Raw genomic sequence first — 22,363 nt, 5'->3', positions numbered from 1 at the left:
ATGAAGGTCTCTGTCATAAGGGAGAAATAGAAATGGAAAATAAGCACTTACCTGCTGCCACAATAAATATTATACTTTGAACTAAGAAAGTACAGTGAAGCATAAAGGACTGATGAACTTTTAACACTAACCTTGTCCCATACCGTGGTGAAGCTTAGAGGTACTTGATAAATTGTATGTAATCGTGATGGTACACTTCACGACTAATTTATGAATGTATAATGATATCTGCTCATGGTTCACAGGTGATGATTAAGGAAATGCTGTCAAAGTGTTGATTAAGATCAGGAGGGTTTCTTTAAGCAGATAGTAATGTGAGACCAAAACTATTATTTTGATTTGTTCAAGTAATGATGTATTAAACATTCATCAAGGTGATACATCTATCAGCATTTAATGCAACCAGATTATTCATTCATTCACACTCCACAAATCCCATTAGGAAGGAAAGCCATCAGAGATGTGGGAGAAGTCTACCGGTAATTATAGTTAGTCAGTTTTTTATATGTACCATAGTTCATAATTTTGAAGTCTCACTACAATACGGAATGAGTAATTTTTGCAATAATTACAGTATATCTTCTAAGTGGAAAAATATGGCAATGTGCTGACTGTTTACATGAGTTATTAAGATTTCTTTTCCTTTTTTTCAAGCCTACAGTAGTTTTACTTAACTACCCTCCCCCCCTCTCTCTCTCTCTCCCTCCCTCCCTCCCCTCCCCCCCCCCACCCCCCCCCCTCTCTCTCTCTCTCTCTCTGTGCGCCCCCTCCCGAATCGGCCCTTGCCACTATCAGCTGCCTAAATTTCTAGCATTTACAGCATCTGTATAACACAAATATTAGCACTATGTGACTTTTGTATCTAAGTATCCTGATAAATTGTAGTCAGAGCCCTAATAAGGTATTGTTTTACTTCATTTTTAAGTGATTGGGGCTTTCCAGTTTTGTGCCTCATGTCCACTGACAAACTGTTATAGATTTTTGCACTATAAAATAAAACTCCATGCAAATATGCAAAAACATCTATCCAGGATAGTTTTGGTTGTGTAATCATAGTGTGGCAATTATTTTGTTGATATGTATGTAGTTTCAGTGGTGTTACAAGCATTTAAAGTCAGGTAATCATGTTTCTAATAAATAAATCATAAAAATTAGACCTGCACTCTATAGTGGAATGCATAGCATGCCACCTTGTGAGACAGACACAAATCGAATCTGGGTGGTGGATTAATTACAGTGGTCTGCTGCACACTCAAGCTTGAGTGTGATTTTTAGGCAGTTTCACACACTCGTTCAGGCAAATGCTATGCTGCTCCCCAAATTCTGCCTCTGAGAACACAATACACAAACAATTGCAGTACACACAAAACAAAGTTCACAGACTGGTGACACACATCCTTTAGTTTACCTTGATGACTGTGACATTAAGAAGGGCATCTAGCCACAGAGTTAAATAATAAAATCTGATATATCAAATTCTGAAAAAGTTGATCCGATACCAGCTGGGATAAATGCTAGAGAAAAGCAGAAATAAGAAGAAATTGTAAACAATGTGACATATTCTGATAAACACCAATTTTTGGAGAGGGCAGTTCCCATTAAAATGAGTACCATGTACATAATGGTATGTTTAATGGTTGAGAAAATGATAGATACTGTTGAAAAAATACATAATTTTTATTATTGTCATGGTTACTCCAAAACTAATTATGTAAATATGTTGCATTTGATGCCAATGGGTGCCAAATTCATTCACAAACACATCAATAGTTTTAGCGTTTCTGTGTCCTAGATTTTAAAACACTTTCAGGTTTTGTGTTTTGACTTTGAAGTCACACACACACACACACACACACACACACACACACACACACACACACACACATGCAAACCCTCTAAAAGGCCTGAATGTGGAAATGTGCAACACTCTTGTTGTAGCAGTGCAGTGAGACTCTTTGTCCAGAAGTTCAAGGAGTCAGTTGCTACAGTGGTTATACATGACTGATTTGTGTAATAGGTTGGCCAGCATGTGGCTGTGTGTTTCAATAAAAGAAAATATTCATTGATTTATAACAGTTAGAAAAGCTTATATGAAAATTTTGTCAACCTGCATAGGTTACTTTAACTTTTTCAGTGGTTGTACAGTATAAGACATACTTAGCAAATTTCACCCACAGTCTGGACTTATAGAATTGTGAGCTGTAATGCCAAACTCTGACTTTGTTTGATGATTGTCCTCGAAGATATCTGAATCTGTTTCAAGATTCATTGGGACTAGTGCAGTTTTAAGTGAAGAATTGATACTTACATAAAATCATCAGTTTTGCAGTGAGAGACTTTGACTTTTGCATAAATTGGTCATCTCAGACATAGAGTTTTGACATGTCTCTATGCTTTCAAACTATAATTATTATTGTGTTACATGCCATTATTATTACTGAGAACTTTAGTCTGACTGTGAATAAACTGAACTATTAACTTAAAATGCAACAATTATTGAACAAACTTCTGCCACTTTCTAATAATTATTATTAAACTATGTATAAAACTTGAATCTATTGCACCAGATTGGGATTGCTCCTGAGACAGAGCCAAAAGACTGACTACACAAGACCACACATTTGTTCTGTGCCACACATGGCAAGTCACAAGGTCAGTCACTGGACAGCAAGTTGCAGTCAGCAGTGGCAGGAACTAAGTCCATGAATGTATCAGGATCTGCGAGGCTCCTCTTGTTCTGGACAACACTTTATTTTCTAAATTTTACATTTTACTGGGCCTCTACAGCTATCAGAAGTAATTCACTTCCTTAAGCTGTGCTGCAGAGAAACTAGTTCTTAGGTAGGCACACTAGTGATGAATGGACCATATGGTGCAGTAGTGAGTCATTGGAGTGCGGAGCAGTATGCAAGTCATGAAAAAAGACCTTGTTTGATGATCAGTATGTAGTGGAATCGCAGGAATTCTGGAGTGATATTCAGAATTGTCTTTCTTAAATATTACTCATGAAAGTCCATATTTGACATAAAAATATCTAGGTGGAGCCTTTGTGTCATCAGTGCTTTGATACAACATTACCACTATGTAGTAAACCAGTAGACAAACAAATATTGTTAAACTATCAATGATGTATGAATCGCTTTGAAGTTTTACCAAGTACACAGGAGATTTTGGCTGCACACCAATCTCATCAGTTGGTGACAGACCCTGTTTTTTTCTGATAGTCAGTGACAAGATGTACTCAGAGCTTGTTCTTCTGTGAAAGGCAGTTTTACCATGCTCTTGAATATCATTAAACTTTTGAGATGAAGCATTTCAAACTATTTAATTGTAATTGTTTTATGGTTTTTACTAATAAATGCATCGTAAGGGCGTTCCAGGACTTAGTTTAAGTAAATTAGCTGTACACACTTACACTTGAAATCACAGGCCACCTGACTGCAGCTTTTAAAGAATCCAGTGTCCTACAAGGATTGCTTCAGGAAACAACGTCAACAAGAGATTCACAGAAAATGGGTAGGAGGGATTAGGATTTAGGTAATCCAGGAAAGTTGCACAGTCTCAAGTGGGAAGTCATGACCAGTTATATGGTATGTCACCTACACCACTTTCTGTGGACCGGGAAACTTCCAGGGAGGCTTGCTACTGTCAGGTATCTTGCAATGCTTAATCCACACTGCCGGCTGCAGTTCACCAGTGTATGTAGGCCATTCCAAGTATTGCCTCTGAGAAAATGATTCCCTACAGGGTTTTACACTCCCTTGGCCTTACAGATATGTAAACTGCACTCAGGGAGTGCCACAGAAATATGGTTTGTTTATCACTTGAAATTTGAGGACTCACTCATTGATTAACAACAGAAGCACAGTGATGCAGATAGACTTATTATTTTCATTAATTCTTTCTTGTTACACAATTCTATGCAACAGCTACTAGATAACTGCTTAAGAGCAAAGTAATTTTGATGTCAGTATTTGCAGAGAGTGAGTCAAACATTAAACTTAGAGTGTACCAGGCTAAGACAACACATGGCAAAAGTTCACACAAGAGTGCCAACAGAAGTGAAGCAATTCTAGTTGACACTTGCATATACTGTTGCATTGTTGATAAAGCAAGTTACTTCATGTATTGTTCACACAAATGAATATGCTCTCTTGTGAAGAAACATGATTATGGAGATTGAGCTATGTATCTTATAAGGGGTAGATTAACATTATTGGTACTCTGTGGTATTTGAGTTTACGTAATTTTTTTCTGTTGGAATTGTGAGATTGTTTTGTTTTAAGGCAGTATACAAGCAATGCAATGAAGCTGTTATCTTTATACAGAAAAATATGTCAGTAGATGTGTGTGGTAATGATATTTTATTCAGAGAGAAATATTCATCGTCATATCAACTAATTTATGTTTACGAGAATGAATTTGAAATATTTAAACAGAATAGTGGGAAAGCTTGTAAAGGTAGGAAATATAAACACAATATGGTTATATGCTTGTCAGAGAAGACATACCAAAAGGAAGGGCATCCATACCAAAAGGACAGTGGGGGGGGGGGGGGGGGGGGGGTGGAGGTGCGGTCCAGTCTCATCCCTTCCCCTCCCTCCTCCCTCCCACAGCTCTCAGGAAAAGGAAAAAAAATGGCGTAGTCAAGTGTTTATCTTTCAATAAAATTATGTAAAAGATTTTTAACAGGATCAAAGCTGGAAATTTTTATGGCTAGTTACAAATCATCAGTCTTCTTCCAAAATATTAAAAATGTTTCATACCCTCAGGTCTACCCCTCCCTTCCACTGCCACCCCCCACAAACTCTCGTATCAATGCCCTTGATCGAAAGCCATGGTAACATGCATCAATCTTGTTGTGTGAAGATAACTTGTCATGCTAGCTGTGAATCTATATGAAAGAGGTAATCTAGTGATGTTGCAAAAAATGGTAATCAAGATAGATCTACTGAGCACTCGCACACATTCATTGATTCATTTATTCGTGTTTAAACACTCTTCCTTTCAGTTTAATAGTCCAACTGGATATAACATGAGTGAGCTAAATGATTCCCATACAAGCTAGGAGTTAATAGTGTTTTGTTTACTCTAGTCTCACTTGACAGAGAGAAACGTGGGATGATGTCATGATTATTTTTGTCAAGTGTAAGTGGAATTACACTGGCCACAGAAATTCTGAAAGAGTGTTTCCAGAAGAAATCTATAAATATTTTACTATCAATTATATGTTAATTACTAAAATAGCATGCAAACAAAATCAGACTTAGTATAAAATATAATTTACTGCAGTATAAAAGTGTTACTTTCTCTGTGCTCCATCCATGCATGAAGTGGGAGGAATGTCAGCTAATATTTGCGTATCAGCAAATACTTCATGCTATGTGTAGACTAATGTTGACACGCAGATGCCAGGAATTAAATGTTTTATTTATTGCTGTTATTTTAAGTAAAAAGATGAACCTTATTCTTTACAACTTTATTACAGATCTGTAATACATGAAAATATTAGCAATAAGAAATGCATTAATGATCTGCACAACAGCTAGTTAACATTGTTTGGCACCTTAAGTTTACAAAGATGGGAATTATGTACAAAATTTAAATACAAAATACATTAGATAACTGTCACAGGGCTCAAATTCCTCCTCCTTGTGTGTAACTTTTCAGTATGAAAAAAAGTTTCACCAAGAAGCTGTACAACTTGACAGCTATTTACAATTGCCTTCAGTCTAATAACTCAAAGATTAAATATAGTACTCAAGAAATGAACAGAAATAGTTTAAAAAAATCATAGTTGTCCTCCTTATTTGGAGACTAGAATATCTTATTCACAATTCTGCTCAAAAATAATAAGTGAATCATTGATGATTAGTCAGAAATATATTAATTTAACAATTATTTTTATTCCTGCAAAGTGCCAGGAAATATTTACAAGCAAGTAGCAGGTAGATATCCTTAAAGTAATGTTTTTAATTACAGTTATTACCGCCCTCCACAGGGCTTAAATGAATGAAGCCATATTGAAATTTGACTACAGGAGTATTTTATTGAGTGCTTCATGTTCTCAAAAGTGCACACACAGGTACTCATTGAGTTTAAATAAAACTATTGTTCTCTCTAGTACATGTTCTAGGGAATTTATTTCGAGGTTCCACATGAGACAACATGTGCCTATATCCTTCAGTATTCATTAGGTATCCATACATGCAACATTTGGGTACATCATATAGTGTCACTGTTCTGCTGTATACTGTGATAATAGTTTCAAACACCATAACTAATCGGGGTCATTTAAATACTTGTGGCACATAACTGAGGTGTAAATATTTTGTTACATCATCTTGAACCTTCTTCCATGCCTGGAAATTTACACATTTAACAGTTTCTGTGTGGTAATAATATAGCTATACATCTGAAAGGATGTGTGATATTACATCCTTAACATTGAAATTGAGATACAGTTGCTGTACAAAAGAGAGATTGGATTAGTTCTTCAGTGTAAATGTACATCACTGAATTTCTTTACTGTTATTAGATATAAATTTATAAACCTGACTCTCAACAAAACACTGAAAATATGTCTATATAATTGTATTTTATTGATATTTCTTTGTCTTAGGGAATAAAACACGTGTTTCTTGCAAAACTGTGTATATGCAAGAAATCTTAGATAGTATGAGCTTATCTTAAGCTTCCGTGATGAAGTCAAAGAGAAAAACTGAATGAGTAATTTGATACATTTACAAATATTACTTGACCATAATTATGTAATAACATCAACATACATATTTATACAAGTACAATAGTACAGATGTTGATCAGACTGTTTGCTGTGACAAAGGTACCTTATTGTCAATGAAATGCTTGAGTGACTATTGTATTCTTCATGACGTGTCACTGGTAAAGTTCAGCATCAGAAAGAGGTGAAATTCATATTGTCAAATTTTCCTGAGCATCAAAGTGTCTGTTAAGATTGAGATTTTAAAAGAAATGTACTTATCCCTTGAACATGTCTATCTACTGATCAATATGTATATAAAATAAATTCTCTCATGAAAATGTACCATGATTTTATTTATTTAATAAAATGCCAGGTTTAATTGTCATCATGCTGAAGTCAATGAGTGTTAGTTGGTCCCTGTAGTTACAGTCCACACACATGTAGTAATGTAGTTTTTACTAGATAATCAAATGAATAATCAAATAACACACGCATTTGTAATTTGCACATCCCAGAGCTATTGCTGTCAATTCTAAAATGGTCATAATTTTTGTGATGATGAATTTTGTTTGATTTCAACCCTAAATGGTCTTATGGTATTTTGGAATAAGGACACAATGCAGAGATGGTACCCTAGCATAGGAAATCTAGCTGAAGAAGCATTACATCAAGTGAATCATGAAAAGATAGTTATATTAAAAAACTGTCTATCGCTTTATAATAAATGAGAACAAATCTGAGATTAGTATCTATATAGATCTGAACACAAGAGAGTTGTTACAGCCATCAACATCAGCTGGTTCAAAATAACTAATCACTGTTACTGAATGAAACTCATTTGCGATAAGAATTTATCTTAATAAATACTTCCCATGTTGCTTTAGTGAAAGGTATGTGAAGGAAACCAATTTTCTGTGAGTAACAGCAATTGAACAAAATTGCTGAAATAGGTTTTCAAATCATTTCATGTACTAAATATTCCAACATTTAAAGTTGCAGCAAATGCTATGCTACTAACAATACTGTCTAAGTACTAGTTGTTTCAGATACAGCAGACTTAGTTGTACACAGTTATTGCAATGTGAATATGTTTAACTAAAATATTATGTATCAGGGAGAATGGGATGTAAGGTTCTTCAAAGGAGAGTGTTTCTCACTTGTTGTGGAATAGAACAATGAAAAGCAGAAAATTTAAACTTAGGACAAAACTAGCTTCACATTGTGAAGTTTCAAAGACCACGCTAAGTGTTTTTTCACTCCTGCAAGACAGTAAATTTACTAAATACCCTATCACTGTACTACAGATAATCAGACTAACTTATTGCACAAGGCACAGACATGACACTTAATTAAGGCAACATGTTACTTACATAGTAACAATATTTTAGTTTTGAATAATTCATAACATGTGCACAATTTTGTGAAACCTAGCAGATTGACCATGTTTAAATATGATTTTACTCCACACATGAACTTTTATATGGTAATACCAGAATCCATAAAGAAGCACTCAAAGCAACTATTGTATCAATAAATATAATACATTTTAAACAACCCCAAAATCAGTGTGCACTGTGACATCACGGTTATTTTGCTTCTCTGCAGCAGCCATGTTAACTTCAACAAGGGTGTCAACACTATTAATGCTGATACCTTTAAGAATTTTCTGGGCAGCAATGGACTTAAAGTGAACTGTGAGGTCACTGAGACTGGGGTACGTATACAGCTGCTCCTTACTGCCTGCATTCTCATCTAGGTTTTTCATGCTGGAGAAGAGTTCTTGATGATTCAGTTTGTTGGCTCCTTCCAGGTTTTCAATGAAAAGGTTGCCATATGAGCCTCCAAAGCTCTTTGTTGGACTGCTGGGGTTACTGTATAAATTATTCTTTGATGCAGTTCGTCCAATCATATTCTTGTAACTGAGGCTGTCCACAGAAGACTGTATGGCTGCTTTGAGCACACGAGCATTGTTGAGGTCAGAAGTCAGTGGTGTGGAGGGCGGTTGGGAGTTTGGGTGTGGCAAATTAGTTGCGTCATCAGTAGTTCCATTCCTGTTAGGAGGTAGTGAGTTGTTAGTCATATTAGTAAGCTTCTGGCGGGTAATGGTAGGTGTCCCTGGTAAGGATTCGACTGAAGGGAATTTGGAAACTTCTGGAGTAACTTCTTTGGCTGCTTCACGAGGTGTGTAGAGCGATGTTGGCCTCTCCAGCTTTGGGCGTTGTGGTGACACCTTCTCTTTAGCTACAGTTTGTGAGAAAAAAAAATACAATTAGCTAGTGTTTATAATATATATCTTTTGTGTGTGTGTGTGTGTGTGTGTGTGTGTGTGTGTGTGTGTGTGTGTGTGTGTGTGTGTGTGTGTGTGTCTGTTTACTATTATTCACACAATTATGACTAAAATGCTTCTGGTGAAATTATTTTACAAGGCCTCATTATTTAACAGAAAAATGAGAACATACAAACAAAATAATTTATTTAAAAAGATGAGTTTGTTGACTCCTATTCAGCTCTTGCTTTAAAGTCTCTTTACAACCACTTAATGTCTTGCATAGGTGTGAAAAATCTACCAGAAGATAGTGACATAAAAAAGATAACACCGAATACCACACACAAATGGTTTTATCATTTTGTTCAGCATCATAGTACTTTCTATGTAACACATTTCATAACTTCAACAAAGAACATTGTAAGTATTTGAGAGGAAGCAATGGTTATTATTCATCATCATCATCATCATCATCATTTAAGACTGATTATGCCTTTCAGTGTTCAGTCTGGAGCATAGCCCCCCTTATAAAATTCCTTCATGACCCCCCTATTCACTGCTAACATTGGTGCCTCTTCTGATGTTAAGCCTATTACTTCAAAATCATTCTTAACCGAATCCAGGTACCTTCTCCTTGGTCTGCCCTAACTCCTCCTACCCTCTACTGCTGAAACCATGAGTCTCTTGGGTAACCTTGCTTCTCCTATGCGTGTAACATGACCCCACCATCTAAACCTGTTTGCCCTGACTGCTACATCTATAGAGTTCATTCCCAGTTTTTCTTTGATTTCCTCATTGTGGACACCCTCCTGCCATTGTTCCCATCTACTAGTACCTGCAATCATCCTAGCTACTTTCATATCCGTAACCTCAACCTTGTTGATAAGGTAACCTGAATCCATCCAGCTTTCGCTCCCATACAACAAAGTTGGTCGAAAGATTGAACAGTGCACAGATAACTTAGTCTTGGTACTGACTTCCTTCTTGCAGAAGAGAGTAGATCATAGCTGAGCGCTCACTGCATTAGCTTTGCTACACCTCGCTTCCAGTTCTTTCACTATGTTGCCATCCTGTGAGAATATGCATCCTAAGTACTTGAAACCATCCACCTGTTCTAACTTTGTCCCTCCTATTTGACACTCAACCGGTTTATATTTCTTTCCCACTGACATTACTTTCGTTTTGGAGGTGCTAATCTTCATACCATAGTCCTTACATTTCTGATCTAGCTCTGAAATATTACTTTGCAAACTTTCAATCGAATCTGCCATCACAACTAAGTCATCCGCATATGCAAGACTGCTTATTTTGTGTTCACATATCTTAATCTCACCCAGCCAGTCTATTGTTTTCAACATATGATCCATAAATAATATGAACAACAGTGGAGACAGGTTGCAGCCTTGTCTTACCCCTGAAACTACTCTGAACCATGAACTCAATTTGCCGTCAACTCTAACTGCTGCCTGACTATCCATGTAAAGACCTTTAATTGCTTGCAAAAGTTTGCCTCCTACTCCATAATCTCGTAGAGCAGACAATAACTTCCTCCTAGGAACCTGGTCATATGCCTTTTCTAGATCTATAAAGCATAGATACAATTCCCTGTTCCACTCATAACACATCTCCATGGTTATTATTATTATTATTATTAAATGCCTGAAGCAAGGAAATGTTTGAATTAAATATACTGTTGCATTTACATTTTTGTTTCATCTTTGTTGTCATACTCTAAAGGGTTGTGTAATCTGTTGCTAAGAGTAATGTTTTTTTAGTTATATGAAATGTTTTGTTCAGTGATTTTCTTGTGCTGGTTTTCAGTGACATATGCATGTTCACCAAGACCAGCACTTAACAAATTTTGATGTTATAGACAGTTGAGAATATTATTATTAGTCATACTAATAGATTCCCTTTGTGTATTCTGGTTGGGCTAAATAATGTAAATTAATTTTTATTACACATATCTCTAAGAAACATGTCACATATCTCTAAGAAACATGTAGAAAGTAGAACCTACAGCACTATTGCCCCTAACAGTAGAGACAGTACACGGTCACTCTAGGCTCAAGTTTGTCCTCCTCTACATTCATATTATTGTGGTTTGACATGCTTAATTATCCTAGAAGATAATTTCTTTCTTTCTACAAACAACAATCCCAGTTGTACAGTTCCTGTCACGGCATGATAGCACACTTCCAGTTTCCAATTTCTTTCATCCCTGCCCTGTCATTTTCAGAGGCATTTCAGATGACCTGAGTTTTGGGTGGCCTGAGTTTGGTTAACTGGCACTTTAATGTAATTATGGTATGATTTCATGCTCATAAATGTGCAAAAAATGGTGATGCCTAAGACTAATATTATTATGGACAAGTAAATATTATTATTATTATTATTATTATTATTATTATTATTATTACTGTTTGTCTTTTGTCCTATCATTGTTGTTTTGGAAATTATAATTATGATACATATTTTTGTGATCAGCTATACATTTTATCTGATATCTGGGCTCACCTGTTGTAGTTTCTGGTGCTTTGCCATTAATGATAAGAATTTCCTTGGCTGGTGTGGAGGTCCGTCTATCAGTGCCATTACTACCAGCAAAGTTATTCTCAAAAGTTATGATGGATCGTACAGGTGAATTTTGTTGCTGCACATAGATCTTGGTGTTGGTACCATTGATGGTAGTGGTGGCAGTGGCAGTAGGCGTCTCTGAGGTGACTGTAACACTACCACCACTGCTGATAGTGGCACTAGAGGTCACAGAACCCTGGCCGCCACTCGACTGACACTGGCTGGAGTTGCTCGAACTGGAAGGTGGACTGTTACTTTTCCCTCCGGTCACGACACGACTCGGTGACCCAGATTCACTCGCTGTTGCTGTGGTTGATGTAGTTTTGAGGTGTACAGGTGACGCTTTTGCACTGCGAGTACTGCTGCTAGGGGTTGACATGCCCGGAGAACCACTGGCACTCGACTTGCGTGATGGCAAGGGCCGAGCTGCAACCACTGATATCTGGAACAACCACACAATTTCAACTGTTGATATGGGATTCTTACTGCCTGCTTTGTAAGCTCTTTAAAAAGAAACAGAAACCTAAAGAATAGTATCTATGTTTTGCAAGCATGTGAACAAATGGATGTAGGTTGCAGTAGCTATGTACAGATGATAAGGCTGCATAGTATAGAGTAGTGTGAAGAGTTGGATCAAACCAGCCTTTAGACTAAAGACCACAACAATGTGAATAAAGTTTGTCGAATGAAGTGGCAGCGATAGCATTCAAAATTGTGGTGAAACTATGAATTGAAAATATAATGAGCTACTAATTTAATTTGTCTGCTAGATGCAAAGGAATCATGAATTTTGGGGAAATGAGAAAAGAAGAGAACTGAGGCATTTGAGATGCAGAGCTACAGAATGATGTTGAAAATTGTGTGAACTTAAAAGAAATGAACAGGTTTTTGAAGGAATCAGTGAGGAAACAAAGCTGTGGAAAACACTTATGAAATGAATGGACAGAATGATAGGACATGCATTAAGACAATAAGGAATAACTTCCAGGATACCTGAGAAAATTGTACAGGATAAAAAACTCTAGGAGAAGACAGATTATAAAATATCCAACAAATTATTGAAGATGTTGGGAGTAAGTGTAGCACAGGAGAGGAAGTTATCTAGTACTCACAAGGTAGCAATTGTTTTGGTCGGTCCTCTGACTAGTTTGATGTGGTCCACCACAGCAGATGCTGTGGCTAATTGCTTTAACCGCTGGTGGTTAGAAGATTGACATACCTGTGAGGATGGTGAGCTACTGCTGGCCACAGAGGGTGGCTGACCTCCGCTACCACTTCCAGTGGCTGCAGGCTGTATGGAACCACGAGAGGCTGCTCTCGAGATGGAGTCTGCCTTATGGCTCCCTGAGCCCGAGCGGCGCGGTAATGTGGAGCTGTGTGCATGTGCACTGGGCGAGCGGTGTCGTGGGCGACCACTGCTGGTGCTGCTACGTCGCTGCTGGAGCACATGCGCTGGTGTACCCGCAGGAGACGCTGATGCTGTGTTCCCCAGGCTGGAAGCGGATGCCGATGCCGAGTCCCGGTCCCGATCCCTGTGGCGATGGCGCCGTGGCAGCGTCGCTGGCTCCTCGTCCGTCCAGCACACTCCACTCGGGAAGCTCGTCTGTGACTGTGCATCCGGCTGCACAAACACACACCATACCCTCAACACCTATTCTTGTCTCTTACTTTTATGAGAGCAACTTTCCCATCTCAATTGACTACTCATGACAAGTGAGTTTCTTGAAGTCCCAAATGCCCTGGCATATTATTCCAGTAGTGTAACTTCCTTGTCACAAGCTGTCATTTTTTCAGACAGTGGTCCTGCAATTGCACATGCCCTGAGCTTAGACCTTAGATACATGTAGACAGGACATGCCCCTACCTCTGCCATGTTAAGATTTTAAACCCACATCTAAGTCACGTGTGACAGAGGGCAGTAAGTCATTAAGCTCTACGTGAAGCTGAGCTGACATTTACAGTTTTTCCTCATTTAGACCTAAAACTGAGCATATATCATAACAATTGAACATATTATTGTAGTAGTATTATGTATGTAGTAGACCTAATTTCTCTAAAATTCCCAATATTAATGCAATGGTTATCAGTTTTAAGTTTGGGGAGGTGAAAGTGTAACAAACACTTTGAAACATTGTCTTCACAATTCTTTTTTTCCTTTTGCAAGTGATAGAATTTCAGTTCCTCAGTGAATTTTTGTATTTGTTGACTGCAAGTCATTTAGTTCACCTCTTCCACATGAGTACAAGACAAGATATGAGTTTGGCAGAAAACATTTGCCTTTTTAGCAATTCCTCAACAATGTATGTGTAACATTTTATTGTACTTTTATAAGAAATGACATCCATTTCTCTTCACATTGTGTGGTTTTTACCCAAATTAAGCATCTATATTTTATAACTTTTGCTTAATCCAGAGCAGGTACCAAAACAATATGAAGATAAGAAGCAAAATGTATTAGAAAATACCGGTTATACAGAAAGTTCCTGTAGTGAGTTAGATATTAACATTCTGTTACCTCAGAATTTTTGTGATTCATAGAGTTTTAGATCTGAGGATCAAAATATTTTTACAAAATACATGTATGTAATTCAGTTTGTATTATTTAGACATCTATAAACACTCTCAAATATGGTTGATAACAATATCAGTTCTTAGCTTCAGTCTGTAAACTCGTTGACTTAATCTAGAAAAATGTGTTCACAATTTTTTAAGAACTAACTAATTTAACCGTGAAATGAAATATTACTTCCTTTCACCAAACACGGCATAAGATTTCACCACTGTAATAAAGAAACCTTTATTGCTAAAACTACCATTAAAAATAAGATTAACTGAACAGTATTACATCAGTTGTCTGCAAACGGATGCCATTTCTAGTCAGCTGATCAAAAAGTTGGTTTCAGTCTAATGACATGCTATGTGGTCTAGGCCTAAAGCTGAGTTCACATACCCACAATTAAGTGATGGTACAGCTTGTGGCACACTGCAGTGGCACTGTATTTACATGTGTGAACACCCAGTTATCAGTGGTGTCACTCAAGTAGTGTCAGTATTGTCATGCCACCTTGGGTGCACTCTGTGGTGCCACTCTCCATGCGCTACCACCAAACAGCATTATTTGACTTTCATACCATAGCTGAATTTCAAAGCACAATCTCGGTATTTTGGTTTTGTGTTTGTAAAATTCCTGTGTGTGTGTATTGAAGTACCAGTGTTCATTAGCTACAATTGTGTTGTTTATTGAACATTACAAGGAACAACCTTGTCTGTGGAAACACAAAAACAAGTGCTACAAATTTAGAAGGTTAAGAGATCAAGGACTTCTTGAAACTGTGGAGAGTATATGAGAAAATGTCTCCAGCTGTGATTTATGTATCACAAAACCTAAAATAAGGAAAATTCACAGTGATATTCACATTGATATTATAAGATGGTACATCTGCAGATTCATCTGGCACCCAAAAAGATTAAGTTCTGAAAATGTATTATGTTTATACAAAAATTATGTTTTAAAAACTCTTCGTTTTCTTTTATACATATTTAGAAAAAACACCTGCATTTTCTTTAAAATACAAGTGATATAGTTGGTGAAAGTTGGGTAAAAATAATGTTATTACTGTACTAATCTACCAAAAAAAATTTATCATTTTATGCTGGCAAGTGCACAGCTAATAATGATGTGAGTATAATTTCATTCTGTACTGCGAGGACTGGAAACTCTGAGATGTGTGTTTCTATTTTAAATTCTACATGCCTAGAGTCATGACAACATGGTATTTATTTTAATAGGAACATATTAACTTTCTAGGTTCAAGGGTGGTGATAGCCAAAGTTTTTGTCTTTGCAGTTATGAGCACATAATGTTTAATTTATGTGGCAAAAATGTATAATACTTCTATAATCTGATGCATGAATGAGATTAATTTGTGAGTAAGCAATTATTATAGAGTAATTAGTAAAATGTGGTTTGTAGTTTCACAGCAGTTCACTTAATTCTAAAACAACTGAAAATTGATGCAATACTGGTAGTCTATTCAGATTCTAGTACTCGCAAGATAAATGCACTAAACACCTATCCAGGGGATTTGAAAAAGAAAGGAACAAAGTTTTTGGTGGCAGTATAATTAGAGTTTGACTGTAGATTGTACTAAAGAAACAAGAACAATCACCAAGTATAAAACAATGTCTTTTAGTATACTTGCATAAAGCATAACTCAATATTCAGTATACTTTAGCTCTGATATTTTGCATCATTCAACTGATGCTGGATACAAGACTGAACATACCGCGAAGAAAGTTATAGGTCTGCAAAATTTGGAAATTGTGTGAAATTTACATGAATCTGCCTCAATGAAAATAACTAGAAATCTGGTTATAACTCAGATAAAGCAATGAAACTTACATAATTGGAAAGCTAATGAATAGAGTTTTACACTGATGTGTAACATGACAGGTTTCTAAGAATTTTCATTTTCAGTGTTACTGACCTTAATCTTTGATCTTGTATGTCTTGAAACATGCCACTTTCAATTTTTTTTTGAAAAAATATACATTGTATTGCTCCAATATGTTACTATAAACATGATAAATATCAAGATGGCACACCATGGTCGTCATGGCCCAAATTTATATCATATACACCACTTCACTAACAATATGCAGTAAGTAGCCATGCACCCGTTTTTCCCAGAACAGCAGCCAACAGCAGTCACTGTTATATGGACCAATTGGTGAACATAAATTGCTGTGAATAGCCAATCAGGGAGACTTTCATTTCATCTGATCATCATTAGCTTGTTTCCTGGATGTACTCAACCTGCAGTGTACAGTTGCTGTAGTATGTATATAGTAGCACTTTGTAAAAAATGGATTTCAGGTCAAAATTGTATTGATTCAGTGCACTTAAAGAAGAAGATCATGCAAGAACACAGAAGAATTTGAGGAATGTACAGGAAAGGATGGTAAAAAAGTGTCCTAATATACTAATAGGTGGAAGCACTTGCACCAAGCATAGAAAGCAAATGTCACAAAACGCATCAATCCTTGCAGGTGTTGCCTCAGCTTTGCTACATACTACCAGGAAAATTAAGTGGAGATAAAACAGCATTGGCTCTGGAATTTAATTCCGTAAGTACTGGCCTTCAGTATTTAGGTGGATCTCCTGGGAAAAGAAAGAGGCTTCAGAGTGATATAAAATACCCAAAGCAAAAATTGGAAAAGATTGCCTCAGTGTTGGAGCACACATATGTGGCACAACTGGAAAAAAAGAGTGTGAAAGAAATGGAGAAAGAGAAATCATAGTCCAGCTGAAGGATAAATTCCACAATTCAGACTGTATGTGTGACATAATACAAATTTCAACAATACTTCCAAAGAGCTGGAGCATAAGGAAAACCGTGAAAGAATTTTCCACTTCAGATTACATGGTTTGAATAGCAAAATAGCTAGTAGCAGAACATAGAATACTAGTGACACCATAACCAAAGCCAGGTAAGACATTGTGTGAGAAGATCATACATTGTGTACGTGATTTCTGCTGTGATCATAACGTGAGCCATGTGATGCCGGGAAGAAAAGACTGTGTCTGTGAAAGAAAATGAAATTAGAGTTTGTAAGCAGGAGCAGATAGTATTGCACAATTTTAAGGAATTATATGCATATTTCAAACTATATATACAGATGTAAATATTGTATTCTCAAAATTTTGTGAGTTGCAACCAAAGCACTGTTTTCTTGCCAATGCTAGTGGGACCCACGCTGTTTGTCTGGATGTTTCACAGCAGAATTTTAAGCTAATGATTGAAGGATGTAAACTGAAAGAATTAACAAAGTGTGATGAACACACATTGCCATCATATAAGCACTGTGTAGCATTTGTTCTCTGCAATCCTGCACTTCCAGCATGTTCTTAGGTGCATGTCCCTACCATCTAAGTGTGACAAGAGTGACTGACTATTTGTTTGAACTGTTTGGATTGAACTGCATTGACAAACAATAGACATGGTAGTTTTAGAGACTATTATTACAAAATCAATGGAACATTTTACTGAGATGTTTTTTGGGCCTTCTTTGGAGTCAGATATCTCTGGAAGAAAAAACACATAAGAACTATGGCTTGACACATATACTGGGCAGTACCTGGGGCAGGATTCTATCAGTACATCTTCCTGCCTAAGTTCTTATGGTGGATCATACCAATCAGAAACATGGTGCCAATTATAAAACTGCAGAAAGTGAGCCAATTTCAGGTGAAAATGTTGCAAAAAACTCAATTCAATAGTAGTTCTTTCCAGCACCACTGAAAAGAGCATATTTTTTCCCCTAGAAACATCTTGTTTTAAGGTTGGTTGGTTTGTGGGATTGAAGGGACCAGACTACTAGAGCCATCGGTCCTCTTGTTTTATCTTAAAGTCAGTTCCGCAAAGGTATGAAAAGTAAGGTTGAAATTCAATAAAAATTGTGTGCAGTATGCTACCATTGCAAGCTGGTACAGGTTGCTAAATGCACAGTGCCAGGTCAAGCATCAGGAATCTACATTTGCATCTACATCCATACTCCGCATGGCACCTGATGGTATGTGGCAGAGGGTACCTTGAGTACCTCTATCGGTTCTCCCTTCTGTTCCAGTCTCGTGTTGTTCATGGAGAGAAAGATTGTCGGTATGCCTCTGTGTGGGCTCTAATCTCTCTGATTTTATCCTCATAGTCTCTTCGCGAGATATACATAGGAGGGAGCAATATACTGCTTGACTCCTTGGTGAAGGTATGTTGTTGAAACTTCAACAAAAGCCCATACCGAGCTACTGAGCGTCTCTCTTGCAGAGTCTTCCACTGGAGTTTATCTGTCATCTTCGTAACGCTATCACAATTACTAAATGATCCTGTAACGAAGCATGCTGCTCTCCATTGGATCTTCTCTATCTCTTCTATCAACCCTATCCGGTACAGATCCCACACTAGTGAGCAGTATTCAAGCAGTGGCAAACAACTGTATGGTAACCTACTTCCTTTGCTTTCGGACTGCATTTCCTTAGGATTCTTCCAACGGATCTCAGTCTGGCATCTGTTTTACCGACGCTTAATTTTATATGGTCATTCCATTTTAAATCACTCCTAATGCCTACTCCCAGATAATTTATGGAATTAACTGCTTCCAGTTGCTGACCTGCTATATTGTAGCTAAATTATAAAGGATCTTTCTTTCTATGTATTTGCAGCACATTCCACTTGTCTACATTGAGATTTAATTGCCATTCCCTGCACCATGCATCAATTCGTTGCAGATCCTCCTGCATTTCAGTACAATTTTCCATTGTTACAACCTCTCGATATACTACAGCATCATCTGCAAATAGCCTCAGTTATCTTCCGATGTTATCCACAAGGTCATTTATATATATTGTGAATAGCAATGGTCCTACGACACACCCCTGTGGCACACCTGAAATCACTCTTACTTTGGAAGACTTCTCTTCATTGAGAATGACATGCTGCATTCCGTTACCTAGGAACTCTTCAATCCAATCACACAATTTATCTGGTAGTCCATATGCTCTCACTTTGTTCATTAAATGACTGTAGGGAACTGTATCAAACGCCTTGTGGAAGTCAAGAAACAGGGCATCTACCTGGGAGCCTGTGTCTGTGGCCCTCTGAGTTTCGTCAACAAATAGCTCGAGCTGGGTTTCACACGATCATCTTTTTCGAAACCCATGCTGATTCTACAGAGTAGATTTCTAGTCTCCAGAAAAGTCATGATACTAGAACATAGTACATGTTCCAATTTTTGGCAAACTTATGCTGATGTACAACTAACCATGAGTTCTATAAAGTTTTCATCAAAGGCATCCCTCTATGAAGCTGATGGGCAATGGTTTATTCTGATAATGCAAAATTCATACATGATGTGGTTCAACATGAAACACCGGAATTGTAACTTGAAGAAAAACAAAGAAAATTTGAAGCCTGGTGCATTAGTTATTCTAATAGATTTTTCAGAGAATTTTTCTTTCATTATCCAAGATGTTGTTCAAGGATATCACAGGGACAACAGTCAAGCAATGCTGCAGCCATTTTCTGTATACTATTAAGCCGAAGAGGTAAAATGTATTAGCTTATGCATTGTCAACAATATATCTCAAATATGACACCACTGCCATCCACACACTTCTGGCCAAACTGATCACCTCATTCAGTATTTCAGTGATGCTTCTGCTGCTCAATACAAGAGTTACAAAAATTGCATCAGACTGTGTTGCATCAAAAAGGACTCCAGTATAACTGTTAAATGGAATTTGTTTGGCACAAGCTTTGGTAAATCTCTGTGTGATGGAACTGGTGATTGTCTAAATGCTTAGCAGCAAGAGAAGCCTGCAACAAACTACGGACGATCAAATCTTAACCCTAGAAAGAGTTATTCAAATTTTGTGACCAACAAGTACAAGTAATGTAGTTCATCTTTGTTACAAGTTGAGAAATAGAAGACAAAAGGAAGCTGCAAGAAGAATGGTTTGCAAATGGCCATACTTTAGCTGGAATTCAAGAAAATCGCCATTTTCTGGCAACACATTTGAACCATATTCAAGTTAATTTGGTTTCAAGTGCTAAAACTTCTTTTGCAGCCTCAGTTTATCAATCAACTGACACCAGTAACGCTTTTGTGTCAGTTTTAAATCTTATTCATGGCCAGTACATCACCAGTGTCTACAACAATCACTGGTGGATTGGTAACATATGTAAAGTTGATATTGAAGAACATGATGCCCTGGTCAGATTCATGCACCCTTTTGATCCAGTTTACTAATTCTATTGGCCTGAAAGAGAAGATAAATATCAGATTCCTGAACAGTACATCATCATGAATATTGCAGCACCTTTAGCAACCAGAACAGGATGTCAGCATCACTTTCCAGAAGGGATATTGAAAAGAATTGAAGAAAAATTTAATCCCATGAAACGATAATTTTCAATAGCACCAGCTTGGGAACCAACAAGAAGAGACCCATATATATTGAACTGGGAACCATGGCAAGAAACCCAACTGAAGTTTTGGAATCTCAATGAAGAAACCAACAAACACAACCTTGAGTCGTCTTGCCTTTGCAACCATACATGGTCCTACCAGGATAGGTACAGAAACTTACTGAACCAATGGTTTTGGACTGATGCTGTCATTAAATTTTCATGGTTTTCATAACTAGTTTGAACAGCAGAATTAATCTACCAGTTGTCATACTTGCTCTTCTTGAAGTTATGGGTTCAGAAACCTATAGCCTGTTGTAGTCATAATATATTTTACATGACTTTTGTTAGAGTTCAACCTCATATTTGATACCTTTCTGAACCGACTAAGATCCAACAGGATGTTTCTAGTACAGAAAATTGTACTCTTTTCAATGGTGCTGGAAAGAAGAATGTTTGAAATGACCCATTTGCAATATTTATATCGGAACTTCTCTCATTTATTGTAATTTTGAGTTTGACATCATGTCTGTGTTTGAGTATAATCTAAAGTAACTGGTTACACAGGAAGATATGCTAATAGAATCATGTACCAGGCATGTCAACAAAAATGCCAAGTTGTAGTTCCTTTGCATTTTTTCTTCCTGAGATGTATGACCTCAAAAAGGGTCAAAAAATCTATGCAGTTTTCTGTGCACATTTTATGAGTCACTTTAATACATCACACTGACTAACAAAATGGTTTACATTCTGTCACACTGTATTTTTCTGATTCACAGCCAAAAGGTTTCCAAGACCTGAAATCAAAAATTTACTACTTGCTTTTGTCTTGTAATACAAAAGCTGTCAACATTGTTTTTTTTTTTTTTTTTTCATGCACATTCACAGGAAAGTCATCCAAATTTCTCATATACTGAAGCTCATGATTTAAAATTTTGCACAGGTTCATTTCTATGGTAGATCTACACCCACAGAACATTTCAGGAAAACTGAAGCACAAGGAGAAGGATGCCCATGATTACTAGTGGCTTTTTCTTCATGCAGAAGAGTTGAATGAGAAGGAAGAGGGGTGAAGGAAAATGGCTGAAGAGGTCTAGGAAAAATGGAAGGTTTCGGAAAAGTCACCCAGTATGGTGAGTCAGGGGGCACTTGACAGACAGGATGAGAAGGAAAAATTGATTATTGGGGGACTACACGTTTAACTGGCAGGAACTTAAACTGTAATTTTACATTCCTGCCTAACCATACCTTTAGAAATTGTAACATATTACGAAAAAGTGGCCAAATATTCGTGTCAAGCACAAACAGAAATATCACTGATGGTTGAAGCAGTTTCATCCTTTTTTTCTAATCAGACAGATGTCACAAAATTAAAGAAATTCATTCCTGTGATAGCATGCATTATACATAAATAACATTGAATATTGCAGAATGTACTTCCATTATATGAAGGAAGTCCCAGAGTGCATTACAAATGTAAGGTGAAAAAAAAAGACTTATCTACGTCCACAACCTTAAATGCTACTGGTACCCTACACCAACAAACTGCAATTTGGAACTAAAGTATGTTTATCTTATAGTCTCTTGGGGCTTGTACCGCTGATGGGTTACTATTGATATTTAATTATAAGAAATGGAGCCGAAAGTGGTGCTTTCATGATAAATTTTCAGTGTGACATTGCCTTGAAAGTGAATCCTGAAAGTTACAAAGCCAAAACTGTGAAATATGGCAAATTAATAAGGCTTCTGGCATATGGATGCATTGAATTACACATTACTTTCACGTCACTTCCTAATAAGCCGAGCATGGAGTTCTTTTTGTTTTCCTTTATTGAG

At 36.9% G+C, this 22,363-nt stretch overlaps 1 protein-coding gene across 1 annotated transcript in view; it reads right to left on the bottom strand.

Moving 5' to 3' along the window:
• Positions 1–5,464: 5,464 nt before the first annotated feature.
• The window catches only part of LOC126418867 (probable serine/threonine-protein kinase nek3), a 373,287-nt gene continuing 356,388 nt past the window's right edge, over positions 5,465–22,363 (bottom strand). Inside the window, exons 7-9 of the mRNA XM_050085864.1 lie at positions 12,787–13,188; positions 11,508–12,009; positions 5,465–8,965 (exon numbers count right to left, since the gene is read on the bottom strand). Coding sequence (XP_049941821.1) covers positions 8,271–8,965; positions 11,508–12,009; positions 12,787–13,188 — 1,599 coding nt within the window. The 3' untranslated portion in view covers positions 5,465–8,270. The remainder of the gene's footprint in view (positions 8,966–11,507; positions 12,010–12,786; positions 13,189–22,363) is intronic.

This window comes from Schistocerca serialis, chromosome 9, assembly GCF_023864345.2.
Source record: "Schistocerca serialis cubense isolate TAMUIC-IGC-003099 chromosome 9, iqSchSeri2.2, whole genome shotgun sequence".
In the NCBI taxonomy this organism is placed as follows: Eukaryota; Metazoa; Arthropoda; class Insecta; order Orthoptera; family Acrididae; genus Schistocerca; species Schistocerca serialis.
This window is presented reverse-complemented; position numbering and strand designations above follow the sequence as displayed.